The sequence below is a fragment of the Thermobia domestica genome, chromosome 5 (assembly GCF_964235325.1).
Source record: "Thermobia domestica chromosome 5, izTheDome1.hap1.1, whole genome shotgun sequence".
Taxonomy (NCBI): Eukaryota; Metazoa; Arthropoda; class Insecta; order Zygentoma; family Lepismatidae; genus Thermobia; species Thermobia domestica.
The window spans coordinates 20,747,612-20,768,137 of NC_137458.1; the positions used below are offsets into that span (position 1 = coordinate 20,747,612).

General features: G+C 35.1%; 1 protein-coding gene across 2 annotated transcripts in view; it reads left to right on the plus strand.

The window, feature by feature from the left end:
- Positions 1 to 17,636, plus strand: part of Polr2M (RNA polymerase II subunit M) — a 40,566-nt gene extending 22,930 nt beyond the window's left edge. Inside the window, exons 3-5 of one of the 2 annotated variants that reach the window (XM_081758306.1) lie at positions 5,067 to 5,240; positions 13,772 to 13,928; positions 17,292 to 17,636. In XM_081758306.1, coding sequence (XP_081614432.1) covers positions 5,067 to 5,240; positions 13,772 to 13,928; positions 17,292 to 17,510 — 550 coding nt within the window. In that variant the 3' untranslated portion in view covers positions 17,511 to 17,636. The remainder of the gene's footprint in view (positions 1 to 5,066; positions 5,241 to 13,771; positions 13,929 to 17,291) is intronic. The other variant, XM_081758307.1, reaches the window with a different exon arrangement.
- The last annotated feature ends 2,890 nt before the right edge of the window (positions 17,637 to 20,526 follow it).

The following is a 20,526-nucleotide window of genomic DNA, read 5'->3' on the forward strand; positions in this document are numbered from 1 at the left end:
ATGACAATTCCACCAAGATGTTTGCAAGTTCCCACAATTGGATGTTCGCGACATGGAACTTTGCCTTAATTATTTTACTCTCCTTATATTTTAAAGTTGTGTTACTGAAGAAGAATAATGGCCGAAGGATAAAAGCAGAAGTGCGAGCAGTGGCTTTGCCCTCGCACATGGAGGAATTGAAGCTCCATGCCACCCTCTGTAACCAATGCTCTCTTTCCCGATGATCCCAGACGCTGAAGATGATATAATATTATTGTTTTGTTGTTTTGTTACCTAGGGCAGCCAGAACTTTGGAAGAAGAATAAGAAATCGTATCCCGCGCAGATAAAACAAAGAAGAACTCCAAGAGACAAGAATAATGTCATATGTTATTTAAAGCATGCCTCATAAGCTTGTGTCCAGCAGCTTGAACTGACCACAAACTCGATACCTGAGACCTATAATCCAGATTGAAGATCAGAGCACACGAGGTAAAAATCAATCAGGGTTCGGATTTTTATGTACTTCAACTTTTCTATGAACTTCAAAATTAGGGATAGAATTTTCATGTACTTCAGAATATTTTTGTGAACTTTGAAATTTCTGATTAGGGTTCGGATTTTTATGTAATGTTCAATTTGCACTTAGAATTCATGATGCAATGTCAATCACAAAGTTTCTCTTAGGATGGAGATCTGCTTCAACTAAGTTGCATCATCTGCTCCATCTTAGGAGGGGGATAACTGTGACAGTTGCATCATTACCATTTTTATTTAATTTTTAAATAAATCTTTTAAACCCAATTTTGCGTATAATTATGGACATTAGTGAATATAATTTTTATTTTCATTTTTGTTTGCTTAAAAAAAAAGGCAAAGGACATTCTCTTTATTTTCCCTTACTATCCGAGAGGTAAGATGTTTTATTTTTTTTTCTGTATACCTGTCCGTGCGGCGAGGACAGTTGAAAGACCCTTCCATTGTCTCTCAATACCACTGCCTAAGCCACATACGTAGACCACACACAGCAGAGTTCCCGGCGTGAACGCAAGAAAGAAGAACAAAACAGCTTTTAGCATCTTTTTGTGAAATTGAAAAAAATAATAAAGTCCTAACACGTTGAATAGAATCCAAGTAGAAATATAATCTCTGCGAATTTGTCAAAATCACAGCATAGACCATATGTCGCCACTCAGAACCAAGATAAAATTTTAACATAGAACTGTGAAATGGTCCAAAACCATGCACGAGACGACTAGGAGCCAAATCAACTCTCATAAAAATTTTCGATATAACATGTGAAATTTGAAGGAAGCACGTACGTTAGAGAAACGACGCCCGAAAACCGTAAATAGGCGGAGACCAAGAGAATCAAAATTTAGGACACCAAAATAAGTTAACGAATAAGAGAGCAGAGACGAAATCGAAGACACCGTTAGAGGCGTATCCAAAAAGATCGGCCGGCTAAAAAATTCAAAACTCCAAGTCAGTCGTAAAATAATTCTTCACCGGGAAACAGCGTACCACCGCAACACAAAAACATACCCGGAACTTACACACACACTACATTCATAATCAAAAGTTAAATTCACAATAACAATGTGCGGCTAAACTTACCGAAGCCGAGTGTACGAAATTACAATCTTTCCTTAGCATAGTAACCTACACATTGATCTTCTTCAAAATATATTTATATATATAAACATATATATATAAACTTTGTAACGCTGCTAATATATATATATATATAGATCGCGAAACGCCTACAAACATTGTTTTTGAGTGACAGAGTTTCGTACTTATAAACATAATCACGGGCTATTACAGACAATTAGAATAACCTACATACGCACCGAAAGCACTTGAACTAGTTTTAATCATACATAATCAGTTTTGAAGTATTATACACAATGCTTAAAAAACAATAAACACTGTTTATCCGTGTAACACTACACTTTTAACACCGAGAGTGATGTTGGTGCAGTGTGACGTCTGAAAGTGCTTTTAGTGAGAGTGCATCCTATCAGAAATGGACCAACAGAAGCCCCACCTTGATGGATCAGGAGACGCCCAAGAGCGACGCCCCTTCCAGTTTGAGAGGAGGACGCAGCGGGAATCGAAGAGAGGAACTCCGAATCCAGGACACTTCTCACGAAAGAAGGAAGCCAGTAAACGCAGGGACATCTGTATGTGTGTGGTGAGCTTGGTGGTGAGAGCAGTGTGTACGGCGAAAGGTAGGACCCATCCAAATTATTTTTTGTTGATTCCAAAAGGGAAATTTTCGTCATTGAATAAAATGCAAGACGTTCGCGATATAAAGTCGAAACTATTTGAAAACTGTTAATGTATTTACACCGCGTGGAGAAAAGATTTTCCAACTCGAACTGTAATTGCTAAACAATTAGATTTTTTTTTTCTTTTTGAGCAAGGCTTATTAAAATAGAGATATTTTTTTTTTAATGATACTTATATATAGATATTCTGTGACTTTAGTGAATATGTCGTTGTTTTTATTAAGGAGATAGTAGTTTAGGCCATTACTCTATTTGTCACTTAGATTTTTTTGATAACATATAAAGAAAGTTAATTTAAAAGTAGATCGAATGACAGGTTGTAGACCTTTAACGATGAAAGAAGTATTTACTTTAACATATGGAAATTTGTATGAAGTAAAAATGCATCATCTGCGCTATGTACATGTAATATGAGAACTTTAAGATAATTTTGAACAAGACATAATAGATATTCCTAGAAAATATATTCAAGACATTGCTTTAATTGTCCAGAGATTATAGTGTTTGTAAAGTAATTTTGCATAGAAGTGAACGTACTAAATGAGTCTATTTCGATCTATATACTAGTAAAACTCTAATAAATAATATTGTAATGAGTCATCAAAGATATGTTACGTAAGAGAGCTAAAGGATTAATTAGTAACTATGATGTATATGCGACTAGTCTCGCAATTAATCATTTTCTTGGTTGGAGATACGTAATCCATAAATAAAGCGGAACCGACATTAGTACAGTCAGGTAGAATACAGATGAAAAATACGAAGTAGGCTAAGTAAAGCCGCAATTATTACGTCAGTCTGATCCTCTAACAATCGAGCGATCAGACGTTTATGCGCATAAACTAGACGAACAAACTAGAGGAATACATGAAAATGTCCGGCCGTATACCAATCCTATTAATGATAAAGAGAAAAATCACGAAAAACTCAATATATTCAGATTAAAAAAATCTCGAGAGACGTCTTGACATTTATTATTAATATTCATATGTTACTTGATTTTTATGTATGTATGCATGTATTTACTTATGATTTTATATATATATATATATCTATATATGTTTGTGTCTATTAATTTTCTACTTGTGTTAATATGAGTATATATATGTAGCCTTTATGCATAACGAAATGGTAATGCTACGCTCATTGATTTTATGTATTTGATAGTGTATGCTTGTTAGGTAAATGTCAAAGTGCATATTTAGTGCACTTATTCTCATTCTCAGTTATTAATTTAAATAATTAGAAATGGTTAGCAGTCAGGCAGTAGGTTTATTTAACTCCTTTAGATCATTCTATGTTTCTTTCATACTTTCCACAAATCTCAACTCAAAGTCATGACTTGTTTCTCGATTTATTTTATTTCAATTCAAGTTATTTCAACTCATTTCCACTTACTTCAACTAGATTAACTTATTTTAAATCATTTCAATACTTAGTTTTCACCCGAATAAAATATAGGTTGTTATATTCAAAATTCCGTCCAGCTATGTAATATCTTAATCTCGTAAGTATTAAAAAGGTTATGGTCAAAACATATCAGCTGATCAACGTGAACTATATACTTAGCATGCGATGTCAAATAATTAGGTATTTTTCAAATGCAAAATTGTAATTTAACCAGTTTGGTATGATATCTATGTAAATCAGGAAAGCTCTATATAGAATGTAAACAATGTAAGATTGCATCTAGCATTGGTTATAAACATCAATTCCACAGTTTGTTTATTTGTGTCAGGTTAATGATAACAATTCATTCACTACATAGTTCAAGAAAGAAAGCCCAGATGTAATTTACTTAAATTGATTTCTTTTTGTTTAAGGCCTTATGCCTTATTCTGAACATTTGTGGTCAGAAAACTCAAAAGTCAATGTTAACTTTTGGCCTGCTTAAATTTTTTTAAAACATATTCTTGTTGTTTTCGTTTGCTCATTAAAACTTTTATTACATTGTTAACCTCAAATTCGTAAGCTTTTTTCTTTCATAAACAAGTTGTATCCCTAACCTTAAGCATAACATTGGTTTCCAAAGGATCTGTTAGGCAAATTAGGCAATATAAGCATTTCTCGATTCTAGTGGGGATTAGACTGATTTTCAGAATTTTCAACTAAATTCTAAATTCTAGATATTCGTTTATTTTCTGGTTTTATTCTTATTACTACCATTATTATTCAGTTCACTTGGAAAGTGAAAGTCAGTCTAGTTCGTCCACACAAACCAAACATTAGAGCAAAATTCTCTTTCAGCGTTGCAGCACGTGAATTCAGGATACGTATGCGAATAATATCAAGTTTCATTTGCTTACACGGTTTTAGAGGGATCTTGTTTCCCTAAAGCCCTGGGACACCGCGGGGAGATAGGATTTCCTAACCGTGAGATCAATCCTTATCGAGTCACAAACCATTTTAGTTCGAGGAACGGAGACTTTAACGGTGGTGCACAGGGAATAAATAGGGACAGACGGAATATGAACCCAAAACCCGCCATCTCAATTTTTTTTCTTTTTATTATTACAAAACCTGGCGCTACAAGCGATCACCACCGGGATCTTTCTCTTTTCATTTTTCAAATTTTACACAGTTGACCCACACGTCACGAATTTAATTCGTTTCGTAACGCTGTTTGCAAACCGAAGTATTTTTTGCTTGTACTCTTTATTTTTACTTCCGTAACAAAGTCTCTAAAGGACTGAAACATTTTGAAAGTGAAAAAAAAATATTCATAAATTCAAATTTGAAGTGAATTAGATAATTGGTAATATTCCTGAGCGTGCCTTTCGTTCTCTCTTCTTAGAGTGCTGAAGGAAGATGCAAGCAAAACCCTTATAAAGCCAGAAGACTTGGAGGATGCCAAGGCCATTTCTGTGGAAACGAAAAAGGAAGTGCAAGAAGAATTACATGTAAAAGTTCTGTGTGATAAGGTGGAATCAGTGAAACCGCCAAAGAAAGAACCGTTCAAACCTTACAAGTAAGTTGAGCCCTGACGTAATATGTGTCAATGATTTGCAAAGTAAAATGAATTGAATGTTAATTAGATACACATTATTCGTTCACACACACACACGCACACACACACACACACATACAAAAAAGTTTTAAAAATCATGAAAATTTGATCTAAAGGAGTGAGATGTAAATGGGAACTACTCAGCCTGCTTAGTTCTATTTTTTTCTCACAGTTTGTTCCCGTAATAGTATTGAGTGTTCCTCACGGAAGCAAATTAAGTCCTCCGTTACGTATTGTGATTTGTTCAGAAATGTCCTGGCCACCTTAATTTCTTTGGAAAGTCTTTACTCTTATGCATCTTCTTTTATTACGGATGGAATTAAACTTAAGTAGATCCTTAAAATTATGTAAGCGCATGAGAGGATGATTCAAATTAACAAAAAACAGTTTGTTACTTATCAATATATCCTCCCGTGGGGAAAGTAGAAACTCTACGCACGTATCGGAAAAACAGTCTAGTTCCGTCTTCAGTAGTAAGATGACAAGAATAAAATTGGATGAGAGAAATATGGTATGGGAAAAGGAATACATACCATCAAATAAATATAACGTGAGAGATGGGTACTAAAAGCAACGAGGAGACTGACAATAGTGACGTAGCATAGACACAACGCTTCTGTCAACTCAGTCCGTTCTTTCTTTCGTCGACTCTGCTCTGCTCGTTGTTTTTAGTAACCATCTCTTACGTTATATTTATTTGGTGGTGTGTATTCCTTTTTTTTTTTCCATACCATAATTCTCTCATCCATTTTTATCCTTGTTACTAGTGATGTGAGGTGGAAAATTTTCCATTTCAGAAAATTTTCCCCCTATATTATTCTGAAAAATTTTCCGTTCCAAACAAATATCAGTGAACAACTAACAATTCCTCATTATTCATAAAAAATGATTGACTTCATGTATAAAAATGTTTAAAAAAAAAGTGGAAGATCGTTTAAAGAATCTGAAAATTTTCATGGCTTAGAAAATTTCCGGTACTATGTAGGAACAAGTGAAACAATTTTTTATGAATCGAAAAAAAAAAAAAAATTGTCGTGTTTAGAAAAATTAGAGAACTTTTTATAATCATTTTGAAGATAAAAGTAAAACAAATTTTTATGCATCAGAAAGTTTTATTTGTCTGTAAAAACAAGTGAAAGAAATTTTCATGGATCGGAAAATTTTCATTATGATGTAGAAACAAGTGAAAAAAACTTTTCATAAGCCGGACAATTTTGAATAGTATGTATAGTGATGTTAGGTGGAAAATTTTCCACTATATTTAACTGCACATTGAGCTATAAAATTGAATATCTGTAGAGGAAAGTTAGACAGCAACAAATTATAATTTTCCAATTAGCTTTCGGGAACCGGAAAATTTTCCATTTCAAGTTGGCAAGTAAAAACTTACATAGTGTTTATCTCCCTGCCCCCTCTCTCTGTCTCTCTCTGATTTTATTGTTTTAAAACTATGAGAAAACCGTCTTACGCGTATTAAATTAACGAAATATGATTTTGTGAGATCAAAGGTGAATTTTGAGGGAAGAATACATTGAAATTTTTGAAACATTTTTGCGGAAATGAAGAATCGTTAGATTCTCACTTCATGAAACTTTTTTTTTTAGACAATATTTATTACAAATAAATTTTGCGGCTAAACAACGATGTAGGAATAAGTGGAGTATGTTTTTATAAATCGGAGAATTTACATCATTGCTTGTTACCTTACCACTGAAGAGGAAACTTTGGAGAATATTTATTTCCCTGCGGAAGGATATATTAGTAAGTAACCAATTTTTTGTTAATGTAGATCCTCTCAGGTCAATAAAGATCTTTTTTTCGGGGTTAAGTATTAAAATTTCTTCCTAATAGAACGTGTGGATTTTTCTTTTTCTTTTTTCTTTTCTTTCTTTCTTTTTTTTTTTTTTAATTAACTTCTACTGCACTAAGTGACATGTTCTTGTAACAACCAACTGATTGGTATATATTTCGAATATTCTTCCTCAATAGGTTTAGGCTTTTATTTGATCAAGTAAAAGAATTTGTTCACATTTTATGTTGCTTCAACATCCAGTGCAATTAAGTAACTACCATGTAAGATACTGCTACGTAAGTTGTTTAGTAAGTGCTTTCTTCCTCAGTTAAAAATTCGATCTTGTTCGGAAAAGTGTAAAAGCCTGTTTAGGCCAGCCATTGTGAGCAAGGTTTTTCCTCATTCACATCAGGCAAATGCCAGGCTGGTACTTAACGGGAAGATCCCAGACTACTTCCTTCCTTTTGCACTTCCCTGGGTAGTACGATTTCCAAGGACGTCATCTCTCATGCGTGACGGGCTAAAATGACCACAAATGCCGAAAGTCCAGAAATATAATTCACATAATTCGGTTTGAATTCTTGGAGATCCTTGAACAATGCTCATATAATTAATAAGGCATTGAGTGTAAAAAATGATGCACCTTTTTAATTTTTGTGTGAGAAGTTACCATCGTTATTCGTTGATTGTAGTTGATTTTGATTGAACGCCCCCTTCAGCAACGAGACTATATGAGACGGGCCTAACATGGAATCCGAACCACATGAGCTCCCGCCAGGAACCGAACCTGGACTCCCACACCAAAGACGTGTATGCTAACCTCTTAGCTATAAATAAGCTCCCATCCTTATTCGTTTTAATTAGTGAGTTTCTCACCACATTGAAGCAGTATACGCAGCAGTATCTTACATTGTTGTTACTTAATTCCACTGGAAGTTGAAGCAAAATAATGTGTGAACAATTTCTTTTACTTAATGGAAGTTTGAGCAATATAAAATGTGATCAATTCTTTTTACTTGATAGAATAAAAGTTAAATCTTACTAAGAAAGAACATTCGAGAAAGTATTCGAAATATTTAATATTTACTTATCAGTTGGTTTTTACAGGAACATTCAGGTAAGTAAAGTAAAAATTAATGTAATTAAAGTTTCTTACGTACGGTAGCGAGAATATGGTCTTCTTAAGGGAGGTGATGGACAGTTTTCCCAATAAGATTGTGCATTGACGGCCTGCAGATCCCGTTTACTGTCTCCCCGTCGAGTACACTTTTATTCGCTAATTGGTGTGAGCTTTGTAGGTGTATTTAATGTTTTATTTTCTACAAATGACGTATCAAATCTTATCATGGAGTCTGTTAACTGGATCTTTGAGTTAAAGAAATGTGCCTCTTTTACTTTGCTCTTATTATTATATACCAGGGTTGGCAAAAACCATGGTTTTTATTGAAAAAAAAAAAAGTTTTTTTTTCGGTTTAAATAATTTGCTCTATGTATTGATATCACATATGGACAGAAATAAGTTTATTTCGCCTTAGTGTTATTCTGCAACAACCGGGTTATGCTGGAAGGAGTCACACAAGCTTAAAGCGAAATCCAAACCGCTTCTCGGCTTACATCCGAAAGAACTTGTTCTCCATTTGAACTCGAAACCGGGACTAATTAGCCAGAAATGTGATACGTCTGCCGACTCATTCATGAAGAACTCCTGATAAAAATACGTTATACTGATCTTTACATACTTGTTAATATAATTGTCAAGAGTCATTTCAGAAGGACAAAAAAGTTACACAAGTGAAACAATTATACAGAATTACATATGGACAATTTCAAAATACTGCCAAGTACAGAAGAACTAATTTAGTCCAAGTTAGTTCACTACGACTTTTATTAGTCCAAGTCAAAGAAATACAACTTAATTTCCATACCAGTAAGAAAAGTGAATAAAGATACGAATTTTTTGAGTCCACTTTGGCTCTGACCCATTTATACATAAATAGATACCAAAGGTATTTCTGATTTCAATAAATGCCTATCGTGGAGTTTGTATGACATTCCCCCTCCCCTCCAAAAAAAAGTACGGCATTTTTTATCAATAGTAAACATTATTAAAACGAAACAATATTTAGAAGTTTTCTTTGATTGCAATTGCATAACAATAATTACAAACTTTAATATAACCTGTTATATACATTTATGATGTTGCATGTGTTCATGTAAATTCTACGATACCTGATAGACCATGCATTCTCATAGAAAAAAAAATGAAATGAAATCTTTAAGTTTTACGTCCCACGGTTATGCCGGTTAGGCTAAAGGAGACGGTGATGATGAGTAATGAAGAAAGTGGGAGGAAACGGGAGAACCCCGAGAAAACCAACGCACACGGTGTTTGTCCACCACAAAGTTCACTTGGCGGGGGCTGGGATCGAACCCGGAACCCTAAGAACCAGAGGTGAACGCTCTACCACTGAGCCACCGCGGCCCCTGCATTCTCATAAAAAAAAAAAAAGCATTCTCATATCTTTAAACATCTAGTCAGAAAACCTGCAAATGGTTTGGTTTGTTTCTAAAAATGGCGCCCACGGACAACAGGGCGATATTCTTCAGATGAAAATAAAGTGAAAATGTTACATAATGATATACCCTCCGGAGCCTCCTTTAGCCGCTATGAGAAATCAAGATTTCACTATGTGGCAACGTTGTAGATGAACTTGGAACCATCGAGCAGTTACATCGATTGTTACGGTAATAGGTGGTGCTAATGTCAACGTTTATCGACTTTAACTGACATCTGGAAAGAATCGGTGTAATTGTTTGATGAATTGGTATATCTTCTCTGTGGTTCTTTATCTGCGACGGTTGCCATAATTATATATATATATATATATATTTCGCTTTATTTGACTTGTACAATAAAGCGAATTGTCTATAGTCAGTGGGTGCCATTTTTAGTACACCCGATATATATACAGCATGATCAGTGGCGTATTTAGGGGGGTGGCTTCCGGGCTTAAGCCCCCCCCCCCGAAATCTTACTTAGTATAGTAAAGTAAATGAAATATCTTGCAGAATTTTCACATTTCCTGGCAAAGCCCCCCCCCCCGAAAGTTAGCAAAGCCCCTCCCGAAACAAAATCGTAAATACGCCACTGAGCATGATTCAAAACGATGTGAACTATAAGGAAACGTTCTATAAGTGATAATACTCGTATCAACAATGAAATCTCTATGGCAATACTTTCAATATTATCCTCACGTTTTGTTTGGAACGAGCGTAGTAGTTTAAAATTTATCCGCTAGGTGGCAGAGTGATTAGTTCCAAGATGGCTGCCTGTGGTGCAGAAAGAGCATTTTGGATTTTACAGTTTCACGTTTATCGGTCTGTTGTTAGTGTTCAACGCGAGTTCCGAAAAAAAATTCATCAAGATCCATCGTCAAAGAACTCCATACGTAAGCGGTATAACAAATTCAACAGAACGGGATGCATTTGTAAAGAAAATTCGCCCGGTAGGCCGTCCACTTCTGAGGCAGATGTTGAAAGGGTTCGAACCAGTTTTCAACGCAGCCCACAAAAGTCAACAAGGAGAGTTAGCAAAGAGCTTCAAATGCCTCAAACAACTGTTTGGCGTGTAGTGCGTAAACATTTCGTCACAATGTCAGACATTTCCTTAACAACAGACTGCCACACCCTGGATTGGGCGGTCAGGTAAAAATGATCATCAGCTTCTACGTTGGCCACCAAGATCACCGGACTTAACCCCCTACGATTTTTTTCTGTGGGGACATCTAAAAGACATCGTCTACAAACCCCCTCTACCCCAAGATGTGAATGAACTGAAAGAACGCATCACTGGTGCAGTGCAAATTGTTGATGCAAATATGTTGAAACGGGTCTGGACGGAATTGAAATACCGAATAGATGTATGCAGGGTAACAAAGGGGGCCCACATAGAACATTTGTGATGTACTATTTTAATTTTTTATCACAAAAACTTGGAGAGTTTTAGCATTTAACTGTAAGATTTGACGCTATTTGGGTGATTAATAAAAAGTTATAAGGAGTTGCAATCGTTCACATCATTTTGAATCACGCTGTATATATCGTAAAACATAAGATCCGGCAACCTTATTGTCCTTGCAAGTGAAAACTCAGTGATCCATGTAGGAAAGGACTGGTTGGCATGGCGGTTGACATTCCAGCACAATAAGCTAAGAGATCTGACTTCGATGTCTGGTCTAGTTACCCTCGTTAAAATTTATGCTAGAATAAAATCAAGATTAACATCTTAGTTCTTTCAATAGAAACTTCGTATCAAAATTTGATAATCAGGGTTGATATGTTTAAAACAAAATGTTTAAAACAAGTGTTTAAAACATGTTTAAAACGAGGGCTGTTGTTTCATTCAGTTTGTTTTAAACATTTTAAACAAATTGTTTTAAACGTGTTTTTTTTTTTTTTTTTTCGATGCTGGTTGGACATGTTTAAAACAACTAAAATATCAGATTGGAGAAGCTAATTTAATTTTCTAACAAACAACCAATCCTCCGCAGGATTTGTGCATGAAGTAAATTACAAGCAGAGTTATATTCTTATTATAACATCAATTACTGAACGAAATTCTGCACATCAGTGTGCGTATAACTAAACCATCAGAAATTCAAATGAAGTATTTGAACATTTCTTAATTTCCAAGAATAACGGAGGTTAAACACACTATACACTATTCTAAGATCCAAATTCACAAATCCAAAACTTGAATATTTGTTGATCACTATCATTTCCATAATAATGAACAGTTCTCACATCATAAGATAGAAGAAATACTCTGACAAATACAACTCATAGAAAAGAGCAATGACTAGCCTACAAGGAGCAAATGATATATTTTAACTAAACAGTTTTCAAGATACATCTCTATCTGCAACATGGGTAGCTAATAATGATTAGTGTCTACGGCATAACAACACAATTAACTCTAGACACTCGCCAGGGATTTTAACAAAATGGTAGACTCTCACGTTCGGGACTCTGGTGACCCCCCTAATTATCACAGTCATGAGTTATACACCATTGGAAAGCTTATAGACCACAAATTCCAACGAAGTAACATTCGTGAAATTCCCGCCGTATTCGTAGAAAAAGAACAGACATAAAAAAAATTATTAAAAATATGAAAATATTGACTTTGCGGGGCCCTGGCAATCCTTGCAGTCACCCTACGCTGACAAAATGATGATAATGTGTAGACTACATACTTGTGACAATAATATAAGAAATGGTGGCCATCGCTGCCATTGCGTAATGAATTCGTTTTATGTAGAAAATATTTTAAAAATATATGCACAGAAAAACATTCGTTGAGTTAGACATTCTCTCCCCGCCCCCACTATAGTACCATGTCCATATGCAAATCATTTTTGCTGCACACATCATGTATACGAAAAAGAATTATGCTTCTAGATCACTTCAGTGAAATATATCTTGTGTTATATGGGACCATCCCGAAAATAAATGTAAATTAACCAAATTTGACCCCCTCTTCCTCTATAAACAACAAGTACACATACAGATTACTATCATGTAGGGAACTACTTCATTGCTTCACACACCAATTTTTATGGATGTACCACAAAGTGGGGAGGAATACCCGCCAAAACCTGATGAAAAAAAATTAAAAGAAACAACTTCACTCCCTCTCTCAGCCGTACATACGTACCCCCTATATACATAAAATGCAACTGACGGAAAGCTTCATCCCTCAAAAATACTTTGGTACCAAATCATCTTTCTAGCTTAATTAAGGACTGAGCCATTGATGTTTGTTGTAAAAATAAATGTAATTTACGTCAAAAAACTGAAACTCCAAAAATTGGCTAACTTTGCCCCCTCCCTGCTACCCCATATAAGCAAGAAGTACAAGTACACGATATTACCATGTAGTGGTCTACTTCATTGCTTCACGTAACGATTTTTATAAATCTATCCCCCAAGAGGGGGAATGGTCCCCAATAAAACTATTGAAAAAACAACAACAAAAAAGATATGTACCCTCCTCCCACATACATGAAATGCACATCAGCAAAGCTGCATCTTTCAGGAATAAATTGGTACCAAAACCATCTTCCAGCCTTAATTTGAGGTTTAAGACTGAGCCATTGAGGTTTAAAGCCCTGACACAGCAGTTGCGTCAATGGGCGTTTAAAGATTAAGAATGCAGACGACCAGTAGAACGTAACACAAAGAAACTAAACTACATATTCCGTGAACGGAGATCGGGAAAATCCCGATTTCTTTCTCTGGAATTGAACATTTGGGCGGATCGAGATTAGAGAAGTTCCCGAAATTTGATGTAGCGGTTGAATATAGATGGCAAGCAATACCTAAGAGTGTAAAAATGTAATATATATGCCTGTTTAGATTATTGTTTTAAACAAAATAAACATTTTAAACATGTTTTATTTTGTTTAAAACAAAGTACTTTGTTTTAAACGTTTAAAACGTTTTAAACATAAAAAAAACGTTCTTTTTGTTTTTTGTTTTTTAAAAAACACGTTTTTTTTTCAACCCTGGTGATAATGCTTACTATTATAATAAAACTTATAATATCTCTTTAGTTTATAGTTGACTTACTGTGTAACTTATTTGCGGAACAGTTGTTTTCGTTTTTGGAAAGCTGATGTCGATTTTTTTTTTCTTTCAGGACACTGAAGTCGAATCCTCCACAACAGTCGAAACCTCCAAAGGGCAAATGGGAAGTCACTGCAGCTACACCACCCAAACCAATATTCGGCGAAGTGAAAACAATAAGTTTACAAGAATCGCTTGAATTGCAGAAAATTCAGGCTGAGAAGTTGAAGGTGAGCGCAGCATGTGTTTCAAAGTTTTATTTTCTTTCCAGTTTGAAGAGTACGTGTTGTAAGCGTAATTCACTTCTATTTTATTGGACAGTCGTTTATCTTAGACACAGTATTTCCTTTAGTGTTGCTCTGAACAACAGTGACAGTTAATTTTTAAGAGATAGGGTTCCACATTATTATTATTATTATTATTATTATTATTATTATTATTATTATTATTATTATTATTATTATTATTATTATTATTATTATTATTATTTAGTTAAAGAAATTGATCTCAAAGATGTGGGTTAGTCTCAGTAAACAGTAACAAGTTAAGACACCTAAATGGTTGGAAGGTCATTATCATAAAATAGAATTTTCGGTTGCTGACTTAGTGTAAGACAGGATTGAATTTGGAAGCTCTGTTTCTGTGGCGATGAATTTTTGAACTCTTCAAACTACAGTATTAGTTACACGGTAAACAAAGAGTCAGAAAATATATGACTGGATGAGATATTCGAACCTGGGTTTTCGGTTCATTATGCCAATTCTTCAACCGCTATATTACTCAGTCTGCTCCCTGTATAGCCATACATTCTGTCTCCATTTGACGCATCGACACTGTGAACCGGAAACCCGAATTCGACGTATGGTCCAGTCGTGCAGTTTTCATCCCTTGTATATAATTGAATTCGCATCTACAGAGGAATCGGTGTGATATAAAATACGTTAATTTCCTCTGTATGTCATTCATAATGTAGTGTTAGTTACATTTACACAAGTCAATTGTTAACATTTACAAAAGTAGTCTATTAATATATGAAATGACGTTTTCAATCGAATGTCAAACGTTGATATCTATTGAGCGAAGTCTTTGCGTATAATCATAGTGACGTAGCATTCAGCAGATTAGTGTATCTGTCACGGAATGTTCCAGCAGGAATAGAAACAGAGAGCAGCATACACAAAATTTGTATTTAAAATATTGATTGTGTTTACAGTCTTTTTGTTTTTAATTCCCTATTTTACAAACAGGTTTGTTCTGTCGTTTGAGGTCTCCGAAAGCTTAGTAAATATTTTTGTATGTAATAGTGTTAATATGAGGACAAGAATTCGTATTGGAGGTGCAAAGCCGGCAATCAAATAATGAGACAAAAGTTATAATAAAATATAGGTATATTCAATTTTCAAATAAACGACATATATATATGTTGCGTGTATAGAACAAAGAAGATAAATCCACACTTGTTTTCCAGTTTTGGCGTCTTCACAGTTTAAGAACTTCCTCCTAAAAACTAGTAAGTGGCCTATCCAAATATCCATGTTTCAGAATCCTGCGGTACTTCCGGAACAGTTTTTAAAGAGGTAGCTGGTGAGTTCTTCAAATCGTATGCACGTAGTCAAACTCCCTCTATCAAATCGTTGCGTGAGTACCTTCGGATTCTGAAACATTCATTTTTGGATAGCGCACGTATTAGTTCCTAAGTGAAGTCTTGACCCGACCACGGTAGGTCCTATAGTTTTGCAGCTATGGACCTTTAAAGTTCATTTTTTCATGTGTTCGGCAGCCTATAACTCCGAAATGACGCATTTCTGCACCCAGGTTGGTCTATACTTTTTGTTTTATCTTGTGTCAGGAATCATCTCCCAAACGTTGTCGGTGTTGTTTTGAAACTCTCTCTCTCTCTCTCTCTCTCTCTCTCTCTATATATATATATATATATATATATATATGTATGTGTGTATAAGGTCCCCTACTAAAATCAAAGGCAGATTAATTCAGTTCGACTACAAGTAAAACAATATCTGATTCAGTGTCACAGCTTCGGTAAAACTATTGAGTAACTAGTTGAAAATCATTAATCCTAAGCAGAAGAATTAAACCAACCGTAGCCCCAAACAATTATCTTCACATCATTTCTGTATAGTTGTTACATATAAATGATCACATAAGACTAGTACCTCCAATTACGAATTGGGGGGCGCGGTGGCTCAGTGGTAGAGCGTTCACCTCCGGTGCTTGGAGTCCCTGGTTCAATCCCAGCTCGCGCCGTGTGGACTTTGTGGTGGACAAACACCGTGCTCGTGGGTTTTCTCGGGGTTCTCCCGTTTCCTCTCACTTTCTTCATTTCACTCATTTCTCATTATCACCGTCTCCTTTAGCCTAACCGGCATAACCGTGGGACGTTAAACTTAAAGATTTCATTTTTTTAAAATTACGAATTAATACTTCCTACACTCACGAATTAGTATGCGTATTTTCACGGTGAATCACTTATTTCCATATCAACCGCAGTATGAAAGCCAACTCGTATAATCCACCGTAGCTGTCTTATTGCATTCCAGCGTCTATATTCCATTACAGTACTGTCACTAGTTTAAAAGGCTGTCCTGTGAGGCAGACTGATCGCCAAAAAGAGCCAAGTCGGAACACATGAACAGAGAGTAACATTAAGCATTGTGACTTTCACTATGTTGCCTAATCTCTCATAGGCATTAATCAGGTTTGCAAACTCCATATTAAAATAAATATATATTTTTTTTAATTATTTCGGTTGGTCCTCATTCTTATACAGGAATAAATATCCTTATTTTTCTTTGTATTGTGTTGAACAAACGTCGTGTCGTGTTCATGGGTTTTCTCGAGGTTTTCCCGTTTCCTCCCACGTTATTCATTCCACCATTGCATTCATTTCTTATCATCACCGTCTCCTTTAGCCTAGCCGTCATATGTGTGCGACTTAACACTCAACAATTTCATTTCATTTCTTCGTGTTACTTGGGAGTGCACATGATTTTGTGACTACATTACAGAGCCGTCTCTCCTTAATTTAAAGTAAATACATTAGGTACTTATAATAAAGATTTGGTCAAATCTATGAAGGACGATTTTTCTCCCCAATAATCAAAGTTATTACTGATCTACATAAATATTAATTATATATATATATATATATATATATATATATATATATATATATATATATATATATATATATTCCTTTCGTGGGAAAAGACGGAAAGAAAGAACGGAAAAATCTAGAGCAGCTGATTCAGTTTGAGACTTTGAGTGTTGTAATTTTAAACTTAAGATGTTGAATTTACTGAGTACTAAGTATTTTACACTGTCAGATTGTGTATTATGCGCTATTGAAAGTACAATATTGTATTATTCCTCTTTCTTTCGTTATGTACTTTTGGATATTAGCTAATGCAGACTTATTTACTTAGTCTCGGAAATTACGGACAGTCGGCACCATCAGATGCTACGACCCAGTTTTAGTCTATTAGAATGTGAATGCGTGTATATTATTTACTTTGTTTACCCTTGATATGCTTTATAGATCGCCGGTAAAAGGGAAATGTATTATTTCGTTCCAGGAAATTCAAATCAAGCATGCGGCCGAACGTTTGGCGATGCAGCTGGACGTGCGTATGGGCGGCCAACTTCCGAGTGCACAACACTTGATGAACTACCGAGACGTGGAGCGTGGAGACTCGGAGAGCGAGCACTCGGATGACGACGCTGCAGCAGAAGCTTTCGATGATGATGATGACGCTGATAAAGGTGGAGGAGTTGTCTATACGTACAATCCTTAACAACTGTTGCATGCAATGTGGCGTGGAATGTTACAGTGTTGGTGGAGAAATAAGTATTTTGTAAATAATTCTGTCCTGATCTTTTGTATATAATGTAAATTAATGAATAAATATTTATATATTTTCTTTCAGTCTATTTATTCAGTATCCAGGGCCGACTGTACCGTATGCGCAACATGTGCATTTCCACAGAGCGGCAAGTTTCAAGGGACAGCAAAATCTGTCATAAGTATATTATCTAAAATAAATATTCCTTGTTAGAAACATACTTCATGATGATGGTAGTTAAATATTTCATTCATAAATCATATTTAGGTCAAATTAGTTTAAGCTAAAGGTACGGACGCTGGATCAAAGAAATCCCAGCGTGAATTGTTTGATTATTGTCAAATATAAGAACTTAATTCTCGAACAGTAGCAAACACCTGTTACATTTAGTTAGTTCTTATTGTTTTCATGTGAAAACTAGTCTTGTCTTTGTCATAAACAAGTTCCGTATCATTGAAGGTGGAAACGAGTTTTAATTTTAACAGATGTAGAAGGCAAATCAAGAAATAAAGATAAAAGAGCTAGTTGCACTGAAATTGCAAACTGATATTTTGAGATTGAAGTTCGATATTGAATTTTATAAAAAGGATTACCATCTTTCCTCTGCAGGTATGTTTGCTTTATCTTTCACTAACATAATAGATAGAAGAGATCAGACAAAATGAGAATGTATTTGTAGTGTTTAGGTCTTTCTGAGTGCGAGTGCACTTTCCCTCCCCTTCCTTCTTCATGATGGGGTAGTATAATTAAAGTCATGGCTCTCAAGATTTGTCTTTTCTGGAGAAAGGGGGTCAGCAAATTGCGTAGAGCCGGTATTGTCAGTATCTTGTATTAAACACTTGTCTTGAGTTCCATGAATTTCCAAGTCGATATATGAGGTATATACCAATTCATAAATCTCGTTGAGTTGAAGAAAATTACATAAGTAAGGGTAGTTTCTCAGAAAATATAGAAAAACGATATTTTATAAACTCGTGTCTGGAACAAATGACCTCGATACCGACGTCCGCATTAAATATCATTCAATCAATCAAGTAAACTTAAAAATGGATGCTGTATAATAATACATCTTAATGCTTTCACGTATTAAGATTAACCTGATACAGTAGACGCCCAAAAACTCGACCTAATGTAAACTGAAGGGTGGCTGAGTTTGTGAAAATGTCGGGTTATCGGGAATGGGGTTAAGAAGGAAAAAGTACGAGTGTTTCCTCAGAAAATACAGTACTGTACTTGTATGTATTAGTTACTTGAGAATACAACAGAGAATAAACTGCCCAATTACCCTTAAACAAAGAAGAAGTACGTACTTTATGAAGGCATAGAGCCTTTACTATACATGAAAACGAGAATTAATGAGTATACACTACAGTAATTTACCTGATAAGACAGATCTCAGAAAAATACCCGGCAATGACCTTTATTATTTTTTTTTTTATTTTTTATTTATTTATTTTTTTTTTTGCCAGGGAGTTATCCGTACTGCAGAGTTACCGAGTGTCGAATTTTCAAGAGACTACTGTACACAAGTAAACTTTCATTGACTTTTCATTATGATGTTAGCATGACTGTAATGCACAGTATGGTTGATGAGATATAGCTCCAAATTGTAATTATTTTATTTATTTATTTGTTTGTTTATGATGCGTAAACGTGTGACATAATGTCAGTCAATACATGACGTCGAACTAAACAAAGTTATTTTACTACTAGGAATAAGACTTCTACCTTTAGTTTAACGTGAAAACGTGATGATATATGGGACATTCAGAGCACAAGAGAATCAATTCCAATTACCAATGTTGTAACATAAAGAGAGGTAACGTAAGTTTTGAAAGGAGCTTCAGAAAGGTGAAATGCTTTAAAATTACCAAAATGAATTTAATTTCCTGATGAACTGGACGCGCCATGTGTGTGCACTGCGATTCAATTCAGACATGCCTAGATCACTTTCTTTTTTTAACAAAAAAAAAAAAAAAAAAGGAAAATAAGTACAATGGTACTGGTAAATCTTTTTGCAAACTTTTTTTTTTTTTTTAATGTGTATGTAAGAAAACTTCAAAATAACCCCTTATAGGCAAAACTCTTTGAAACCAGTGCAATACACTTAAGTAACTTTTAAATAAGTTGTAATTTAACGTCTTGATTTTCAATTTTAAGTCTCGGTTCTGGGTTTGGGTCTAAGTCGAAAAGACTTTAAAGGGAACATACATTTTAAAACAAAGTGTAATATAGAATCTCTCAGTGAGAACAAATATTCTGTGATAAAACAAATCCTGCCGAAACGCTTATGTAGATTTATTTGTTTAACGTCTCTTTCACCACCGAGGCTACATGAGACGTGGGGTATGAACAATCATTCAATATATGTTCGAATCTAATGCTCTCTTAGACTCTTATCGGGAATCGAAGCCTCGCGTTTATGATAGACCGCGCTAGCCTCCAATGTTTGTTTCAGAAAAAATGTTCCGGAGGGCACAGTTAGAATCAGAGGGATACAGTGGCCCTTATGCAGAGTCGTTCTGACGAGTGATTAGTGCCATACTAAAACGTTTCCTGCAGTAGTCAGACCTTTGGTATTACGCTAATCATACGTCAAAACGACTCTGCATAAGGCGGATTATTTTTACATGGCACTGTTGTATTTATTATTATAGACATATTATTTTTGTTTTCTCCGGGGGAGTGCCCTCCCCCCCAAAAAAATTGGAAGAAATACTTAAGGTCTTATGAAGAGTCGTCTTCACGGGTGATTAGCGTCATACGAAAGGCCTGACTACTGCAGGAAACATGTTAGTCGAACTCTTTAGTATGACACTAATCACACTTCAGAATAGCGGACACATTCCCTATCGTCTTCCGTGAACGCAACGCAAAATTTATGATAATCGGCGTAGCATATTGACTTTTTGCGTTGCGTTGTTGTACGCAGGATTTTGCGAAGACTAGTATGGAATGACGCGCCAGA